The 21,069-nt window shown below is 35.4% G+C and overlaps 1 protein-coding gene and 1 long non-coding RNA gene across 4 annotated transcripts in view; one reads left to right on the top strand and one right to left on the bottom strand.

The window, feature by feature from the left end:
- MTHFD2L (methylenetetrahydrofolate dehydrogenase (NADP+ dependent) 2 like) overlaps positions 1 to 21,069 on the bottom strand; it is a 115,390-nt gene that overhangs the window by 74,807 nt on the left and 19,514 nt on the right. For all 3 annotated transcript variants that reach the window (XM_031470582.2, XM_031470606.2, XM_064485402.1), the window contains 2 exons: positions 2,007 to 2,159; positions 769 to 876 (listed from right to left, as the gene is read on the bottom strand). In XM_031470582.2, coding sequence (XP_031326442.1) covers positions 769 to 876; positions 2,007 to 2,159 — 261 coding nt within the window. The remainder of the gene's footprint in view (positions 1 to 768; positions 877 to 2,006; positions 2,160 to 21,069) is intronic.
- Positions 2,077 to 15,368, top strand: LOC135321205 (uncharacterized). The gene is made up of 3 exons (XR_010380770.1): positions 2,077 to 2,166; positions 12,763 to 12,892; positions 15,100 to 15,368. It is a non-coding gene; the product is annotated as an uncharacterized LOC135321205 (long non-coding RNA).

Raw genomic sequence — 21,069 nt, 5'->3', positions numbered from 1 at the left:
CAAAAGTCTTAGAATTCATCATTTTAAATAAATGATACATTATAATTGGGCTTATTTTTCCATATGGATTTGTGGCTTAAAAAATTATTTCATATGCATCATGTCAATCAAGATCATAAAATTAGTACTGTTGACCCCTGAACAATGCAGAGGTTAAGGGCACCAACCCTCTGCCCAGTTGAAAATCCACACGTAACTTTACAGTTGGCCCCCATAATCATGGTTCCGTGTGCATTGATTCAATTAATTCACCCTGTAGTACTGTAGTATGTATTCAGTGAAAAAAATCTGCATGTAAGTGGACCTATGCAGTTGAAACCCATGTTGTTCAAGAGTCAATCATATTTGAATAAATGAAATCAGAAAACTGGAATTCACCAAGGTTAATAGTGGTAAAACAAAGTCTTTTACCCATACCTTGGTGGTGTGTGTTGGGGGGTGTGGTGTGTATGGACAGACACATATCTATTAACATGTGATTTGTATGTATCTAGTATGTATCTAGCCTTTCCACCCTTCTTAATGTTTAAATTTTTAATGATTTAAAGGAAGTATATATACTCAGAAGAAAAAGTAGGAACAAAGGGGTCACATATTTCCAATAATTCTTATATTCATTATCAAGGTGCTCATGTCATTAGAGAAGGAATAAGGAAAATCTTTATTTGCATAAACCCACAAATATGCTAAGTCACATTTTCAAACATCTTCATTTGATGATTTTAAGAAGAGACTGTATGAGTGCCTGGAATCTCCAGACCCACCTACCTCCCGGCCGTTCGTGTTCTCCGTCGGTGTGGAGGAGCATGGCAATGGGCATCCCCACATTCTTGGATCTTCCAACCACAACCACGTTTTTCCCAAATGTTTCAATCCCTTAAAACACAGAGTTTGATTTAAATGAAGAATAAGCAACAAGAATCAAATTAAACAACAGTCAATTGAAACAATCTTCAAAAACTTCTAATTAAATTTGAATTATTGTGTGTCTTGTCTATAATGTTCCCACATTCATTCTTTATAAATATTTCTTTTTATACGTCTTGGATTTGTCACTTCCGCTCTCATTACATCCTTATTAAAAAACCACAGACATTTTCAAGTTGCCATTAAGCTACTTTTAACTGTTAAAATGCACATGAAGAGTTAGAAATGCAGAGAATTAAAATATATGAATTACTGATTATAAAGTAAGCAAATACAACAATGTCGAGCTTAATTGGCAATCAAACTTTGAGTAAATCTGGGACAAAATGACATGGGGAAAAAAAGTGTTTTTTTCACAAAACTCATGCACTTTACTCCATAGGAGAGAACCACTAAAGTTATAGACTTTGAAAGGTCCAAAAGATAAAACTTACAGATTTAACATCCTTTACCTCTTTAGGGCATAATTTCTTCTTAAGTAAAATGAAGAAGTTAGAATTAAGGTTTTTCCAAGTACTAACATTCTAAGAGTATGATTCTAGGGTCTGCTTTCCCTTGGAAGTTTTTTCTCTCACTTAGAAAACGGCAGATTAGAAAGGAGGAAATGCTGCCAGAAATGGAAATGACAGTAACGGAGACTTAAGAACCATCACCTGCCTCTTCGAGGGTCTGTCGGAGCATTACTGTATTTAGACTGCATTTCAAGGGCAAGTGTTTATAATGAAAACCTAGGTCATCAGAGATGGTTCAAAAGTGTTCAGCACATTTTGTTTTGAAAAGTAAGGAAAAACATAATACATTTTGAAAAATGTACATCAAAATACATTAAATTTAAAGTTTGAAAGTAGGGAGACAAATGTACTATTTGGAAAATTCACTCCCTAAAGTATAAAACAGCATTCACTTGTAACCTGCCACATGTTCTTCATTTGGTTTTATTTTATATTATTCTTTGACTTCTATGACTTTATATGTTTCTATAGACTGAAGTTTTATGGCTTATATTCTTTCACTCTTTCCATCAAGGCGATGCACAAATCCTCAGTTTGGCACTTAGCACTCATGTTCCGTAGACCAACCTGTTCTTTTGATTATTTCCCAAACAGCACTAGCAGTGGCAGGTATGAGAGAATGCTGATCAAGGCACAGTCTTCCGATGTTGATAATATGAAATCCATCTACATCTTTTTCAGGGGCAATTCCATTGCATACTGTCCGCTCATCCACATGGTCTGAAACGTAAGTAAAACTGATGTAATTTTATCATTGTTATCTATTTGAAAACCTGGAAAATTAAATCTGAGCACCTACAGCCAGATCACTTATGGTTCAGCTTCAGTTAATGTATAAAATCATCCTCTCTCCCCTTTCTTGCCACCAAAATAGTAAGCCAAAGTGCCCTTGACCAATGGCTGTAATTAACCACTATAACAGTTTATGCAAGTCCAGAACCAGAAGTGGCTGGCCCAGTGAAAGAGAAAAATCTGTGAAATAAAACAATGCCAATGAGATCTGGGAACATCCAGGTGATAAGTCTTTGCCTCAATAAGATTAGGTATTTAAATCTATGTTTTTCCTATATATTTCCACAAATAGGTTTCTATTGAATATTTCTAGCATTACAGATTAAAAGGGCTTTGTTACTGTTAAAAATAGTGATAACTTCAGTAATGCCTAGCTTCCTCCCAAATGACATAACAAAAAGCAAATAACACACACATACATGTTATTTTCCTGAAGCATCAGTACATTGGAATCCAAAATATATGGTTTCCTTTATGAAAGGAAAAGAACATAACATGAGTAATGAACTAATCAAATGAGATGTGAGATTCCAATCATCTCATTTTGAAAAGCAGTGAGTATAGAAATATAAAATAGGCTCTTAATACTATTCTGTGCAGAGTAGCTTAGGTTACTGGAAACCCAACAATTAACCCATGTGCCTAAAATATTAAAATAAAGGTATGTTTGCTACATAAAAGTTTCTTAATGCATTATTCAATGAACGCCATTTAGACATATTTTTTCAAAAACATTATCAGAGCCCAAGTTCACATTGTTTTCAAAGGACTATGCCTTATGCCTTAGACCTTTTGCATTCTAAAAGTGCCACTACTGCCATCTCACTTCAGACAGACCCAGTTCACCATCACTAGACCAGCAAAGTCCTTTATGTACATAAAAGTCATAATATGAATCATATTCAAATAGAAAGTGGGCCTTTGGAATATCTCTCCAATGGACTGTTTGTCACTTTCGGTGACTGTATTCATTCTGTGATGTCCTAGCAGAGGAGGCCTCCACCTGTTTTCTCTGAAGTTATAAGATGATTGTACAGGTTCTAGTAAAACTTCTTAATTTTTTAGAATTACATATTTAACTTACTATTTGAGGACAAAAACAGTGGTTCCTTTTTTAATCTGGAGGAGGATGAAGATGATGATGATGATGATGATGATGATGGTGATGATTCGTTTTTTAGACACCTACCACTCAGGCAGAAGCTTCATGCCATGGACATTTCTTACAACAACATCAAAAGCTTTGTAAATTAAAAAAGAAATAACTGTAATTGAACTCTCCATTATTGAGCTATGGCTTAAATTATTTTTAAGTTCAAAATTGGCTAATGTATATCTGAGCCAACAATAGATGTATGGTTGAAAGAATCCAACAAAGGCTCTTTTGTAGATTTTGAGAGCCATCCTCTTACCAAATAAGCCTGAGCTATCTGAATTTCGTCATCCACTGGTCTGTGCTGCTTTATTCACTAAAAATAACATCAAGTTGTAATGAATAATTCATCTCATGCAACAGCTGAAACAGGAAGAAATGTAAGCATCTGAAAATTTGGAGGCAAGCACTAGAAACTGATAATTACAGACTTGTCCTCTTCTGTACTTCTTAAATTTCAACTCTGATCACCATTTTAGAACAAGTTTATCTTAAGCTAATTAAGTAATTTTGTTTCAAAGACAGATGTGTGGATATATAAAAGGTGTGATGTAGAGAACACATGAAAATGGATTATTCGTGTGCTGAATATTTAATCTAAAAGGAAAATAACCGATAGTAGTAGGTTAAAAATGTTAAAGATCATGAAAATCAAGGAAACCAATTCATATGTGATTTTTATGTAACTGTATTATCTCAGCAGTGGGTTAAATCTCACATATATCATTTGTCAGGAAAGATGTACCTTTTATTATGTAATCTATTATTCTATTTTATAAATTTATCTATTATATTATGTAAGTGTATGGAGTAATATAAATTAGTATATCTTACATTAAAATAGTGCTTTATAATGTTTATGTTACCATCATAGATTTCGCCTTTTATTTTCATAGTTTCTGGGGTAGAAAAGGTATCATCTCCATTTTAAAGATGACACTCAAAGAGTAAGACTCAGCCAATCTCAAACTGCTACTAAGAGGAGGGTCCAGATAAAATCCACATCTTTCTGCCCCCAAACGTCTGTATTACATAGAAATCATAAATACTAGTCATCTTAAATACCACTCAAACATTAAAATGAGAAAGGGCTCCTATCCCTTCTAATCTAATCTAATTTGATTAAGACAATCCTAAAATACCCCAAGGAATGTACTGTTTCTTCTAGGCCTCCAAAGACAACAGCATCCCTAGAGTAACTAACACGTGTCTAAACACATGCAAAAAAGCATTAAACATTTCATGCAAATACCACCTTTTGTTGTGTGAGTAAGAGAAATAAACATATTTCATGATTTTGACTGACTGCTACGGAAAGTCCCCTGATACCTCACTCCTGGGGACCCTGACTTGAAAAGAAAAGACATTCACAAGACTCAACAGCATTAGTTTTTTCAAAAGGCTTATAAAACATTTTCAATTCATAGAATACGCTGGCAAACAATTAACCACTTAATATCTTACCCAAATGAATGGGGAACCTGGCATTATTCACTTTGTGTTTTTCCCATCTACTTAATATTATGAGAAGTCATTAAATCATGCCAGAAAAGGAGTCATCAAATTAAATTCATAACACTGCAACAGAACAGCTCAGGGAATACCTTTAGGGACCACACTGTAGAACTCAACACTGAATATTTATTTTTTGTGATTTATTTATTTAATTGCCTTCGGATAAGGAACAACAACAACAACAAAAAAAAAAAACAAAAATTACTGGTTTATTTTCCACCCAAGGATTTTCACATTACTGTTTAAAAGTACCTTCTTCCACTTCCCCAGTGCTTGTTGGATAAGTGCAAGCTCATCAGCATAGTAAGTCATATGTTCCTTACTTTCTTTTGTCCTCTACTTTCCTCTCTTCCAGTGCACCATCTCTTTCCCAACCATCATTATCACACATCGTTAACTCAAGCCACACCAAACTGTACCCAATTCCCAAACCCAAACCCTTAGCATTAATTTTTGCATTTCTGGGTTATTGTTCATGATTATTTTTCCATTACCAATTCCTTCCTCCCTGTTCTTTCACATCCTATTTATTCTTTATTATGTTGCTACACTACCACCTGCTCCCTCATCACAAATTGAAATGTTTCTTTTCTTCTCTGGTCTCCCACAGAACTGCTATCAAAAGTACTTAGCACATTAGTCCAGTTAGTTGATCCTGTTAGTTATTTAAGTATCTCTCTCATTTATGAGCCTTTTAGGGCACAGATCTTGTCTTATTAAACTGATTCACCCATAGCCTTCTCTTGGTTGATAGGAATTCCATCCTTCTGTTTTATAAGCTAGAAAAACCTGGAGTCATTCTGAAACCTCACTTTCCTTCACAGGCCACATCCAAGCCACTGAAAAATCTGTTGGCTCTTCCTTCATAAACATCTAGCACTTCACCAGTCTTACCACGGCCACTGATAACACTGGTTTGAGTGGCCACTATCTCTCCTGTGAATTGCCCAGCCTCCTAAGTAATCCTCTGCCTCTACATTTGCATGCATAGAATCTATTTACAAAATAGCAAGGGTTATATTTGAGAAATGCGTATCTGATCACACTACTCTTCTCCTTAAAATCCTGCTCTTCTTGCTTTTCCTCGGAACTATCAGGCATTTCCCACCCTGGTTACTGCTCTTCTGTCCGCCTGGAGGCTTTTCAAAAAAAAAAACTGCCACTTCGGCTAAATCCCTCTCATCTTTCAAATCTTTGCTTAAATTCCACATTCTCTGTTAAGGACTATTCTGACCACATTATTTAAAAATGTAGGCTCCATGTCTGATAATGTTAAAGTTGTTTATATTGGACCAAACGTCTCAACAGAAGACAACTGTAAATATTGGGAAAATTATATTAAAACAACCACTGACAACCCTGGAGAGTTACCAGAAGCAGACAGATTTGGAAGAGGGCGGGCATCTGAATGGAATGTCACTGAAAGAGTTTCTGATTTGGGAAGAATTTGGATAGAACCCTGCAGTTTTACTTGCTTGAGGAATCAAACAACGAAGTTTGGGGCTACGACAGAAGCTGGAAATCAAAGGAAAATATCCAGCAAAAGCAAAAACTGCAGAAAGGAGACTCAAATTGTTTCTATAAACTCTGTCCAAATCTCTGACTGACCTTTGAACAACACACACAAGAGGCAAATTCCAGGAAGCCCATCTAAGGCTAACAGAACTGGACAGATTGCAGCTGTGGTTCACCAAGGGCAAAGCAAAGCTTGAAGTTCTCAATATGATAGGCATTCACACACAAAAATTTACAGCTATTATACTCAATAATGAAATACTGAACCTTTCCCCCAAGATCAGAAGAAGGCAAGGGTGCCCACTCCCACCATTTCTATTCAGTGTTTCATTGAAGATCCTAGCTGGTGTAATAAGATAAGGAAAAGAAAAAAGAAACCCAAAGATCAGGAAAAAAAGAAGTAAAACTCTCTAGCCACAGATTGTTGTTCATGCAGAATATTCTGAAGAATTTACAAAACAATAAAAGAACTAATAAAGTGAATTTAGCAAGATCACAGAGTACAAAGTCAATATATAAAAAAGTCAATTGTATTTCTGTATACAAGCAGCAGCTACTAGAAAATGAAATTGTAAAAGTTCTACTTACAATAGCTCACAGATCATAAAATGCTTAGGAGTAAATTTTAAAATTTGGGGGATGATACCTATAATGAAAACTACAAAACATTGCTGGCAGATCACCTAAATAAATGGAATGTACACCATATTCATGAATTGGAAGACTCAATAATGTTAAGATATCAATTCTTCCAAATTGATCTATAGACTCAATGTTATCTTAAAAATAATCCTATGAGGCTTTTTGGCAGAAGCCAACAAACTGATTCTAAAATTTATATGGCTATGCAAAGGACTTAGAATATCCAAAGAAATCTTGAAACTGAACAAAGTTAGAGGACTTAGAATACCTGACTTTAAGACTGGCTACAAAGGTACAGTAATCAAGACAGTGTGGTATTAGTGTAGGGATAGACAAATAGATCAGTGAAACAGAAGAGAGAGACCAACTTTAGACTAAAACTTACACAATCAGTTTGATTTTTAACAAAGGTGTTAAAAGCAATTTAATGGGAAAAGGAAAGTCTTTTCAAGAAATAATACTTGAACAACTTGACAGCCATACAGAAAATAACCAAACTGAGCCACAGTCCCTACTTCAGACTGTGAAGGAGAACATCTGTCACCCCAAAATGTGTTTCTTTGGCATGAGAATTAATTTTTACCTCCCCCTTAGCTGCCTAAAGAATTTAGATAAAAGACCTGTTCCAGAATAGAGCTGTCACCAGATTCTGCAAAGAATACAGGCTAACTATGTTGGGGGAAACTTTAGACAGAGCCTAGACATGTGAGTCCACTCAGTGTCCCATTGTCTCTGCAACACCCAGCAAGTATTTGTTTACTAAACATTTGCTTCTGCATCTCCAGGTGAGTTGCCTTCTTCCCCTTTGAGGTCCCAAACAATTACCCCTGACATCCTCTTTTGTCTTTAGCTGAATATGGCATTCAGGTGAGGGTTTCAGCCATTTTGGTGAGTTACTCAGTTTTCCTGGATCTCTCTCATGTATACATGCTATTAAACTTTTGTTTAATTTTCTTCTGTTAATCTGTCTCATCTCAATTTTATTCTTAGACCAGCCAGAAGAAGAACTTAGAAGGGTAAAGGAAAACTTCTACCTCCTTGATAGTACCATACAGAAAAATTAATTGGAAATGGTTTATAAGCCTAAGATAAAACTGAAGAGTTTCTAGGTGAAAACTTTAATTTATGTGCTAGGTGCAGGCAAAGTTTTCTTAGAAAGAACACAAAAAGCATAAAAAAATGAAAGAGAAAAATTGATCAATTAGACTTCAGAAAAATTAAAATTTTATGCTCATGGAAAGACACCATTAAGAAAATGAATAGGCAAGCCAAAGATAGGGAGAAGACATTTGCAAAACATGTATCTGACAAAGAACATGTGTTGAGATACATAAAGAACTACCAAACCTCAATCACTAAAAGATAAATAATTCAGTTTTTTTAAATGAGCTTAATACTTAAACAGGCACTTTACAAAGTAAGATATTCAAATGGGCAATATGCTTGTTAAAAAATATCAGAACAGAGAACTTAAGGGTGAGAATGAAAAGTAGCCAGAGGTTGACTGCGAAGGGTCACAAGGAAACTCTCTCAGCTGAAAAAAAAATTCTATATTTTGATAAGAATTTAAGTCAAATGAGAATTTGCATTTTTCAAAACTTATAGAATAGCACACTTACGATGTGTGCATTTCAATGCATGTAAATTTCACATGGAAACAGTGTAATTAATGATATGCACACTGGCATTTTAGAGGTACATTACTTGTTCTTTTTTAAACGCTTTTAAAATTAGATGGATGATTAGATAAATAAATGGATAGATGTAACAAAGCAAATATAGCAACATGTTAATTACAGAATCTAAGTTGTGGGCATATGTATGTTCACTGTATCATTCTTTTTTCTGAATGTTTGAAATTTTTCATAATAAAATATTGAGGGGAGAATAAAAATACAACGTATCCCTGAACATCTGATGCTCTTACCATGCTCTGCTTTTTTTTTTTTTTCACATAGCATATCAACTTCTAATAAATATACAGTAGTTGCTTATTTATTATGTTTATTTTTAATTGTCTGTCTCTCCTACTACTCCACAAGGGCAAAAACTTCTTTTTTTCACTGATGTACTCCTAGCACAAAGAACAGTGCCTGGAAATTGTTGAATAAATTATTACTATTACTGTTGATTTACAGACTGAGAAACAGACAAATGAGTGGACAACTGGAGACAATTAGAATGGTCTTTCTACAACCTCTGACATCCCTCTTTTTCAAATATGACAAAAAACCAAAGATGGCTTTCATTAAAGTCTTCATTTGCTGCATCTACAATATTAGATATTTGGTACTTTTTATCCTCCAATATATATTTAAAGTAAAGATTCATGTTTGTTTGTTTGTTTATCATTTATTTCTTCCTTTCAGGACTTGAAAAATCAGAAATCTCAGGCAAAGCTTTATGCTTATACATTAAAGCCCACACTCTGAATAAGTGTAGATAAGGTCCCTGAAAATTCACTCATTTATTCATTCAAGAGATATTTATATATTTATAATACATATTTATTGAGTGTCTACCATGTGCCTGGCACTGTTCCAAGGGTTTAGGAAAAATAAGCGAACCGAACAGGTAAATCTCCTACCCTCTGGAGCTTACATTCTAAAGAAATAAAAGTCTGCCTTTATTTAGCTGTAGTCTCTCAATTAGTTAATTATTTACTAGAAGTAAATGAGAGATATGCTTTTGGAAACTATGTTCACTGTTCTCAAACCAATAAATAATATTTAAGTTACACCCTCTGGGTTCTACATGAATGTTTTCTGACAGAAAATACTTAGAAGGTGCTTACCACTTGCCTAATATCATTTAAGAATTATTTCATCATCAAGGGGTGAGAGGACAAAAAGGGAATATGAAGTGACTACTCTCACTGTATCACTCCACCCCCACATCTGAGAAAACAGCAGAGCCTGGAGGTGGAGCGGGAGGTGTCCGCTGGGCCAGAAAGGTGTGGCCCTGGCCCTCCACCTTTCCTTACCTCTTTCTCCTATAAAGCCACAGAAATGATACAGGACATCCCCAGTCAGGCTTGAAGACATTCTGGTTTATTAAGCTGTTGGTTTCCTAGACTGTATACACAGTGGCTTCTGTCAAATACATTGTACTGCACTCGAAGCAGTGTCTATTCCAGAGGAAAATAGGTAAGTGAGCATGTCTGATGAGCTTCTTTTATACATAGGGAAGAGATGCTGTGTTTTAGGGACTTTGCAAACTTCTCAAGGCCAGTTAGTCGCAAATTGTTTTCTAACTAACCTTTCCCCTGTCGACTGAAATAAATGCACAGCCTGAAAGTGGAGAGTTATGTTTTATTTGCTGGGAGGACTCAAGCTGGGAGGACTCGAGCTGGGAGGATAGCCTCTCAGATCGCTCCGAAGAGTTAGGGGAGGAGCTAGGATATATAGAAGCTTTACAACAAAGACCAGGTAGTTGGAACAATAAAAGGTTACTTGTTACCTGAAGAAAAACGGGCATCTCAAGTTAAAGAATTTAGTACTTTTCTATGTACGGGAAGAGGCAAACATTTGGGCTCATTGAATTCATTCCTTTGACAAGCATCTAGCTATCTAGGGCCAGTATCCTGTCCTTTCTTATTCTGAGTGCCCTCAGAGTGCACCATTGTGAGTGGCTGCAGAAGCCAGGCTGCAGGCTTGTCTTCACTGCGGGGTGGCGGCAGCCGCTGATGACTTGATGGCTTCAGCATTCTTTGTTTACTGATAAGGTTTGCAGTATTTTTCGTTCACACCCCCTAGTGACTATCAGAGACTCATATATAGATTGGACTCTAGGTAAAAATTTTTTCAACTGGTAAATGAACAAAGAGGGTCGGAGAGCAATCATATAAATAGATTTCTTGACAAACTTTCTACAAAGAAATATCCAAATGTTTCAAAGGACTTTCTGATTTTGGTAAATTCTTTAGCAAAGCCAAATGCACTCAAAAATAGGTATCATGATGAAGGAAAAATAAAAAATATGAAAAAGGAAAGAGGTAACTATTGTTGTCCTGAGAAATTCTGGATTTTGAAGATACTTTGAGAAGTAAATTATCTCAAGTTACATGATATAACCTGTTTATGATAGCAGCTGCTCAAAAAGACATAAGTCTATAGATCTGAGTGACTGAAATAACTCTTGGGGTGGTTTGCACCTGGGAGTGAATAGGGAGAGACATATGTGCCTACAGAGACCAACCAATCCCACTAATATGTAAGTCTTATAAAACTGATTTACTCGGCTTCCAGTATAAACCATTAACATTTTGAAAAATCACTGCTTGCTCTATGCCGCCATCATGTGGTTATCATAAGCCACATGCAGGAGAATAGTCTTCCATTTTATTCACCCTACATGCGAATTCTTTCGTAAAAACGTTAACAATCAGAAATTTTTTTAAGTAGATAAAGGATATCATGGGGCTGGCTTTGTTTCTATGTTAACACTCAAATCATGTCAGAAAGGATTTGAACAAAATAGTGTTTGGAATCTGGCCATTTTTCTTTGAATAAACCTTAACGACATAAATTGGTTGATTCATAAGTCATGGTTTATGACACAATCTCAGTACTATTCCAAGCACAATACAACTTAAAATAATTAATTAGTTATTTTTAATAATAAGCTGAGTGCATGCAAATCCACCACCCCAAACAAAAGTTATGGCCTTGACAGTAATCTATATTTCATATAGATTAATCATATATTTCACCCACTAAGTCATCCCATTTCCTGCTCCTGCCTGCAGTAAACATCCTGTGCCTGCCATTCCCTCAGCTTCCTTTCCATATTGTTTTATTGCATTTATTTGTATTTCTAATAGATTTGTTTTTTTAAACAACTTCATTTAAGAATATTTGAATAGAACAGACTGCACATATTTAAAGTGTACAATTTGATAAGCTGTGATATATATATATATATATATATGAAACCATCACCCCAGTCAAGATAATGAACACATACACCACCCTGAAAAGTTTCCACATGCCTCTTTTCCTCATCCCTTCCTGTCCCCTCACCTTCAACCACCTATAAACACTTGCTATGGGCTGAATTGTGTCCCCCCTACAAATTCATGTGTTGAAGCCCAACCCTTAATGTAACGGTGTGTAATTAGGTTTACATGAAATCTTCATGGTCGGCCCCTCATGATGGGATTAGTGCCCTTATAAGAAGAGACACCAGAGAGCTTCCTCTTTCTCTGTCATGTGAGAAGGAGGGAGTCATCTGAAAGGCAGGAGAGCTCTCACCAAAACCTGACTCTTCTGGCACCCTGATCTCAGACTTCGAGCATTCAGAACTGTGAGAAAATAAAGTTCTGTTATTTAAGGCACCTAGTCTATGATATTTTTTTATGCAGCCCAAGCCGACTAATAGCCACTGATTTGCTTCCTGTCACTATATGTTAGTTTGCAGTACATAGAATTTTATATAAATAGAACCATAGAGTATGTACTTTCACTTGTCTGGATAATTTCACTCAGCATAATTATTTTGATATTCACCCATGCTGGAGTGTGCATCAATATTTAATTCCTTTTTATTGCTGAGTAATATCCCACTGTATAGATTATACCACATTTATATCTATTCACCTGTTGATGAACATTTGAGTTATTTCCAGCTTTTGACCGTTAAAAAAATGCTTCTATGAACATGCATATACAAGTCTTTGTGTTAACACATACATCTTTTTTTCTTTAGGTAAATACAGAGACATGAAATGGATGGACAATTATACATACATATATGTAAATTTTTAAGACACTGCCAATCTTTTTTCAAAGTATACCATGTTGCATTCCCACCAACAACACATCCTCATCAATACATGGTAAGGTCAGTTATCTTTCTAGTATCAGCCATTCTAATAGGTGTGTAGTAGTATCTTATTACAGTTTCCATTTGAATTTCCCTAATGACTACTGTTGAGTATCTACTTATGTGTTTATGTATCATTTGTATTTCTTCTTTGGTGAAGTGACTGTTCATATCTTTTGACCATTTTCAGTATTTACCCTGTTTGGTGTTGATTTGGTGTGTGCCATTAATTTTGGACAGTTTTAGCTACTATTACTTCAAATATTTCTTCTGCCCTGTTCTCTCTTCTCCTGATATTCCAATCATCTGTATGTCACACCTTTTGAAAATGTCCTATAGTTCTTAGATGGTCTTTTCTGCATTTTTTTTCTTTCTTTCTTTTTTCTCTCTGCATTGCAATTTGAGAAGTTTCTATTGGCATATTCTCAAGCTTACTGATTATTTCCAGTCTACAACTGAGCTACAACAAAGCATTCTTCATTGCTGTTAGAGTGTTTTTGATTTCAGCATTTCTTTTTGAATCTTTCTTAGAGTTTCCATCTCTCTTTCATTACCCGTATGTCCTTGCATATTGCCCACTTTTTCCACCAGAGCCTTTAACATGTTAAATCACAGTTATTTTAAATTCCCAATAACTCCAAAATCTGTGTCATATGTGAATCTGTTTCTAATGGGGTTTTTGTCTCTTTAGACTGCTTTTCTTTGTCTTTTGGCATGCTTTGTGTTTTTTTTGGGGGGGGGGGGAAGCCACATCTAAGACAATGGCCCCTAGGAGTTTCTCTCATGCTAATACACATTAATCTCCAGAAATTCATCAAAATTACGTTCAAGTATTCCAATCAGTTTATGGCTCCAGAATCTTGTTACAGGTAAATAGATCTTGGTTGTAACTGGATTTGCCTGTCTCTCCAGATTTTGGGATAGTGGTTTGCCCTGCAACTTCAGTTCTCTGATGGGTCAAGAAAAGTATTGATTTTCAGTTTGTCCAGCATTTTCTTGTTATAAGGACAAGAGTATTTATGTTGTTCTGGCTAGAGTTGGGCTTTGTTTAATTGGGTTGTTTTTATTTTCTTGATATTGATTTTTGATAGCTCTTTATATATTCTGCATATATATGTTAGCAAATATATGCTTTGCAAATATTTTCTTCTAGTCTGTCTTTTTTTATTCTTTTAATATTTTTTGAAAAGCAGAAGTTTTGCATTTTGATGAAATCTAATTTATCAAGTTCTTGTTTCATATTCCTATGCAATCCAATTGCAACAGCCCCCATTTATTGAAAAGCACATCCTTTCTGCACTAATTTATCTTTCCACCCTTTTCAAAAACCAATTGTTGATATAGGTATAGATCTATTTCTGGATTTTAAATTTTCTTCCATTCATCTGTTTTCCTATTTATTCCAGTACCACTCTGTCTTAATTACTGTAGCTTTATAATTAGTCTTTGAAAAATTTTAATTGAGGTATAACTGACATATAGTTTAGTTTCAGGTGTACAACATAATGATTCATTATTTACATATATTACAAAATAATCACCACAATAAGTTAACATCCCTCCAATACACAGTCAAAATTTTTTTTCTTATGATGAGGACTTTTAAGGTGTATTCTCTCAACAACTTTCAAATATGCAATACAGTATTATTAACTTTAGTCACCGTGCCATATATTATATCCCCATGACTTATTTTATATCTGGAAGTTTGTTGCTTTTGATTTTAAGACATTTGATTAGTCTTAAAATCAGGAAGTATTAACCTTTCAACACTGTTACTAATTTTCAAAGCTGTTTTAACTATTCTAGGTACTTTGAATTTCCATATGAATTTAGCAATCAGTTTTGTCAACTGCTACAAAAAACAATGCTGAGATTTTCATTGAGACTGTCTTGAATCTACAAATTAATTTGAAGATAACTGACATCCTAACACTAGTTAGTCTTTCAATCCATGAATACAATATATTTATTTACTTAGGTCTTCTTTAATTTCTCTCAGGAATGTTCTGTAGTTTTCAATGTACAAGTTTTTCACATCTTTTGTCAAATTTATGCCTAAAGATATTATATTTTCGATGCAACTTAAATGTCTTTATTCACTTCAATATCTGATATCTGATGCTAACACACAGAATGGCAAGTGATATTTGCATATTAATCTTGTATCTTCTAACCTTGTTAAACTCATTAGTATTAATAGCCTTTCTTTTCCCCTAGGTTCCATTGGATTTTCTACATAGATGATCATGTTATCTGCTTTTAATTTTCTTTTTCTTGCCTTGCCTTATGTGTTGGTTAGAATCTCCAATACAATGTTGAATAGACATGGTTAAGAATGGACATTCTTAATTTCTTCCTGATCATATGAGGAAAATATTGTCTTTCATAATCAACTATGATGTTAGCTGCAAATTTTTCTTATCTTTGATTATGTTTTGTTACTAGTTTTTAGACAGCTTTTTATCAGGAATCAATTATGAATTTTATCAAATAATTTATCTCTAGCTATTGAGATAATCACATGACTTTTCATTTTAATTGGTTAATGTGGTGAAATACATTGTTGGACTTTCCAATGTTAAACCAATGTTGCATTCCTGGAATAAAAGTCTTGATAGATTTTGGTCATGATGAACAATCCCTTTTATATATTGTTGAATTTTATTTCTCAAATTTTGTTAGTATCTTTCGCATTTATGTTCATGAAGGATATTAGTTTGTAGTTTTCCTTTCTTTTATTTATTTGCTTATTTTTGGGTATTGGTAATTTTAGAATATAAACCACACATTAAATTGTTTTTCTTTGGGGTTTAATACCAATTACATCCTAAAATTATTTTACTAATAAGAAAAATATCATATATATTTACTCACATAGCTATCATTTCTAGTGCTCTTCATTCCTTTGTGTAGAAACATATTTTCATCTGGTATCATTTTTTTCTGCCTGAAGGACTTCCTTTAATATTTTTTTATAGTGTAGGTTTGCTGGTGATTGTTTCCCTAGCTCTGTCTGGATTCTATTCTCCCTAAATATCTAAAATAATATTTTATTTGTCTTTGTTTTTAAAGATATTTTCACTGAGTATAGAAGTCATTGTTACAGTTTTTTTTCTCTCAGTACTTTAAAGATCAAGATGCTCCATTGTCTTCTTACTTTACATTGTTTCTGATGAGAAATCTGCTATTTCTTTCTTTTTATCCCTCTGTATGTAATGTGACTTCTCCCCACTTGATGCTTTCAGTATTTTTTCTCTGCATTACACTGGTTTTGAATAATTTGATTATGGTGTTTTTATTGGTATAGTTTTCTTCATATTTCATGGGCAGGGAGTTTGTTGAGCTTGTAGATCTGTGGGTTTATAGTTTTCATCACATTTGTGAATTTTAATCTGAAATCCCAATCACTTGTGAAAGGATACTTATTTCTTACTCATGTAACCTCTGTTAAGATTCCCACTTCCCTCCTTCTTGTAATTGACAATCATCTATAATACATACCTTCCAGGATTAGTGCAACAAAAAGAGAAGTAGGGGTGGATGCCACGTAGCTTTTAACCATCTCAGTTCAGAATGGCTCAAAAAAAGTCACTTCTCCTCACAGTCCAGGAGCCAGAAGTCACATGGCCCCAGCCTAATTGCTAAGAGAAGCTGGGAAATGTAAGGGGATATGTGGATGTTTCGAGAACTTTGTTTGCTGCACAAAAAAGCAGATCTAAAGCAGGGATTGACAGAACTGAAACAATTTCGGAGGGTGTGGCTAAAAAAGGCTCTCTGAGGCAGTGGCATTTAAGCCAAGACCTAAAGGTGGGAAAGAAGTCAGCACTGGTATGTTTAAAAGATAACCAATGTAGTTAAGAGGCCAGAGGCTAAAGCCCTATTCAAGTAATAAAATGTTATCCTACCGTGTTCTCTGTATAATAAATACTTAGGGCTACAGAAAGCTTTCTAGGGTCTGGGGTGTAAGATCCTCGCCAAATCTTGACCAGTGACAGAACTTACATACTACTCTCTTAGATGTAGAAGAATATGTAGAAGGATGAAACTTTAACGGAGGGGGAAACAAAAGCAGTGACTGTAAAACTACAGGGTTCATTCATTCCAGCAATAACATTCACTAGGAATCTACCAGGATGCAGGGTGGAATTCAGGAATAAAACGTTGACTGCAATCCCCCCCTGATTTGGTGAAACTAATAGTCTAGTGGAAGAAACACATTACTAAAAAGTAATGAAATATTCTATGTGGAATTGTTCTGTGCACTCAGTCACAGAACTGGGGTTCCTCCCTAGAGAAAGGAGTAAAAATGCTATAACAAAGGTCAAGTCTAATTTAGAAACCATTTAGAAATAAACAGGAAAAAAAGCTCTACAAAAATGGAGTCTAGGGTGATGAAAATTTCCTACTCTGTTGAAGAACATTATACATAGAGTAGTAAGTATTCTGCATACACAAATTTCATAATCTCTCAAGAAAAGCAATCAAGACAAGGCCCTTTTTTCCCCTCCAAATGAAGAATCAGGTTTTAGACAAATGCACATATCTGCATGCCCTAATTAGGTCAATACCCACATTTTTATGCCTACTAATTACTAGAAAATGTTATCTTTGTTAAATCTACACTGTGAATTCTAACTCTTCTTACTCACCGTATCTGTATTTAATCCTTTAATCCTATATTTCATTCTAGTTTCTCTGATCAATCCTCTTACATAAATTGGAAGTTTTAATCCTCAAAAGTTTCAAACTAACTGAAGGGAAACATTTGAAAAACAATTTTAGAAAAAGATAGATAAGCTAGATTAAGTTTTCCCATTCGACCTAATAAATTTTGTTCCCAGAGATAGAGGAGAAGTAGATTTCTTAGAAAGCAAGAAAATAAAAAGGGGTGGGTAAGCATCTCTTGGTGCTTGACTTGCAGTCTCAGCTGTAGGACTGTGATGAAGACTGAAAGAACACCAGAATTGGTTCTCCTGGCACTGCTCTGCTACCCGCTACTGCCGTGACGTTACACAAGTTTCTCAGCTCACTTAGTTTCCTTGACTATAAACCATGGATTTAAAAAAAAGTACCTACCACTGAGGGTTGCTCTGAGTGTTACATTACTTACTGAATATTGCTGGCAGTCATAAATGGTAATAGCTGTCAAGGAACAGTAGTCATAAAACACCGCATCCAAATTGAATTGACTGATAATTGTTTTCTAGGCTTACATCTGAATGCTTTCATATAATTCATATAATTTGAACCCTTTTAAACCAAATTCACCCCGTGCCAAATCCCGCACTACGACAAATATTTATAGCAAATTTTCAGTGTGTTTCAAGCTTGTGGATATTATAATTCCCCTTTCGTTACTTTGGTCTGAAAAGAATGTCACTGGTCCCCAACTTTTAAAGATCATCATTCCCACTTTACTTTTCACAGTACGTACTGATACAGATACTTGTGGGAAGGGAATGTTGCCTAGCATTTTAGCAAAATAAAGTTGCTGCCCACCATCAAGCCAGCAGCCACTGCTGCTGCCCCACCCCCTGCCTGACAGTGTGCCCTGAGGAGAATTCAGGATGGAGAAAAACAGGAAACATTCTGTGTCCCGGGTACTGATGCTAGATAGTTAAGATGCATAGCTAAGGAATAATTTCAGTGAGCCCAGACTCTTGCATCTTCCCATAGAAAACCACTAAAGTCATTCACTTGCGATGTCTGGTTTTTGTGATTAGCAGTAAGCTTTTGATATTCAACTACATGTTTCCCACCCCCCTCCCCCAGCAAAAACTCCTAGATATCCTAGCTTCTTCCGTACCTCTTCTGAGCAGCTTCTCAGAGCTAAGAGTCTGTCTCCCAGGCAGTAGTGCTCAGAATGTTCCCAAATAAAACTTAACTCTCAACTTTTACGTTGTGTATTTTTCTTTGGTTGACATACTCTACAAATTATATTACTCTTAATATAATATCAGTTTAATAGATATAACTCAATAAAAGCTAAAAGCAAATAATGCCTAATTAGGAGAAAAAATATATATATAATGTGAATAGCAGACATCATTCTGGCCTTGACATGATGACGACTTACTGATACTGACAGAATCTGTGCTCAGTCGTGCAGGAGTAGGGAAGCAACCTCATATGACTGCTCTATTTCTCCCTCTTTGTAGGATCAGCTACAGGACAGACAGGCCATACGACTGTGGACGCACAGTTGCACCCTCAGTACTTCCAGTCCTGACCAGAGTCACACAGCTCCTGAGCATAAACATGGGTGTAAGCCTGTGACAGACTCATTATCACCAAATGGAGAACAGAATTCTCTCTCATTTCTTTGCTTTGTATCCAAATGAGATGCATGGAAACTGCTTGTATGCTCTCTTTAATCCTTATGCAAGCTAGTCCTCCAACATCAGGTTTCTAATTCTAATTTACAATTTCTTTTGCTTAAGATATTGTCCTAATTGTAAAAAATAATCTCCGATTTCTATCACGAAATAATGTGGAATCCAGATGTTAACCGAATGACAAAAAATTAGAGGTAAAATCGACTAGAATCATTTCATTTGTTCATTTGCTCATCATTTCGTTGTAACAATCTTAGAAGACACGTACAGGAGAGGCTATTTCAACCCACTTGCACATAGCCAACTGTTGGGGCTCAGGGTAGGCCACCCAAAAATATGCCTCAATGGCACATTAATTATTTTGAATTTGTTACTTAAGAAAGAGCCGTTGTAAGAGGGGACACTCTGACCCTCCTCTGTCCCCTTGAAAGGAGAAAATAAATCTCACTTGAAAGGCACACTTGCATCTGGGGGTAGGACACCCTTGTTGCCAGAGACAGGGAATTCAGGGCAAGAATCCTATGTAAATAAAGCTCGCGACGCCTTTAACTTACCACCTCAAGCCCAAATTCTGTTTAGTAGATGTCTTAGAAAGCTTTTAGATTTAGATTTTTCATGAATTAAGCACCCAAGGCCTAATTTTCTTTGTCCTGTCAATTCCTCACAAATGTATTATTTGTCTAAAAAGTATAAAAGCTGCCTGCTTTGGCCACTTCCTAGGTCACATGTCTGTGGGACCTCCATGTGCATAAATTAAAATTTCTTAAAAGTTTATTTATCTCCTGTTTATTTGTGTTGTGTATTAGTCCAGCCACAAGAACTCAAGAGAAGAAGAGGGGAGAATTTCCCCCTCCCCAGCACAATCTACCAAAATGACTAATGAGTTCCATGTCTTCTTAAAATATGCAGGTTGATGCCCGGGGCTTGCTGAAAGAATATCAGAAAGTAGTTAATAAGCTACTCCTGCTCCTACCAGTTGAATTTCATGATAATCAAGAGACAGTTGTGTGTATTTCTCATCTGTTTTTGCCAGTTCTTTCACAGTAAATTATGAAATTTAATTTAAAACAGTATAAACAAACAATTATTTCTATGAAGACTAATTTGAATATTCTTGAAACACTCTTGAGAACTAAAAAGAATTAATAATGACTTAGATAAAAGCAAGACAGCTATTAAGATTGGGAGACATTTTAAAAATACAGATGTATTTTAGATATTTTTACCTCAAACTGAAAATTATAGGCAATGAATCATAGGTGTTATTAATGCCAAAAGATAGTGCAAAATTCCTAACAGTAGTTTCCAAAGAGTCTTGGACCTTGTAGGGAAGCACAGTTTGCCACCCCACAATGTCTCTTTGGCATGAGGATAATTTTAGGCTGATTATTTTTAAGAAACAGAAGACTCAGTAAGTCTGTCTTTTTGCCTCCCCTTTGGCTGCCTAAAGAATCTAGATAAAGGACCTGTTCCCAGAATAGAGCTACCATCAGAGATAACTGCAAAGAAAATGGGCTGGGGTGGTGGGGAAAACTCAGCAGGGTCTGAAGATCAGAGTCCATTTTGTGTCCATTGTCCTTACGTGGCCCAGCAAACATTTGTTTTTGCATCTGCAGGTGAACTGCCTTCCTCCCCTTTAAGGTCCCAAAGCACTACCACCAATGCCTTCTTTTCTCTTAGCTGAAGATGGTATTTAAGGTGAGGGCTTCAGCCATTTCGGCAAGTTACTCAGTTTTCCTGGGTCTCTCCCATGTACACATGTTATTAACTTTTGTTTCTTTTCCTCATGTTAATCTGTCTCATATCTATTTAACTCTTAGATCAGCCAGAAGAAACTAGAAGGGAAGAGGAA

The sequence above is a fragment of the Camelus dromedarius genome, chromosome 1, assembly GCF_036321535.1.
Source record: "Camelus dromedarius isolate mCamDro1 chromosome 1, mCamDro1.pat, whole genome shotgun sequence".
In the NCBI taxonomy this organism is placed as follows: domain Eukaryota; kingdom Metazoa; phylum Chordata; class Mammalia; order Artiodactyla; family Camelidae; genus Camelus; species Camelus dromedarius.
This window is presented reverse-complemented; position numbering and strand designations above follow the sequence as displayed.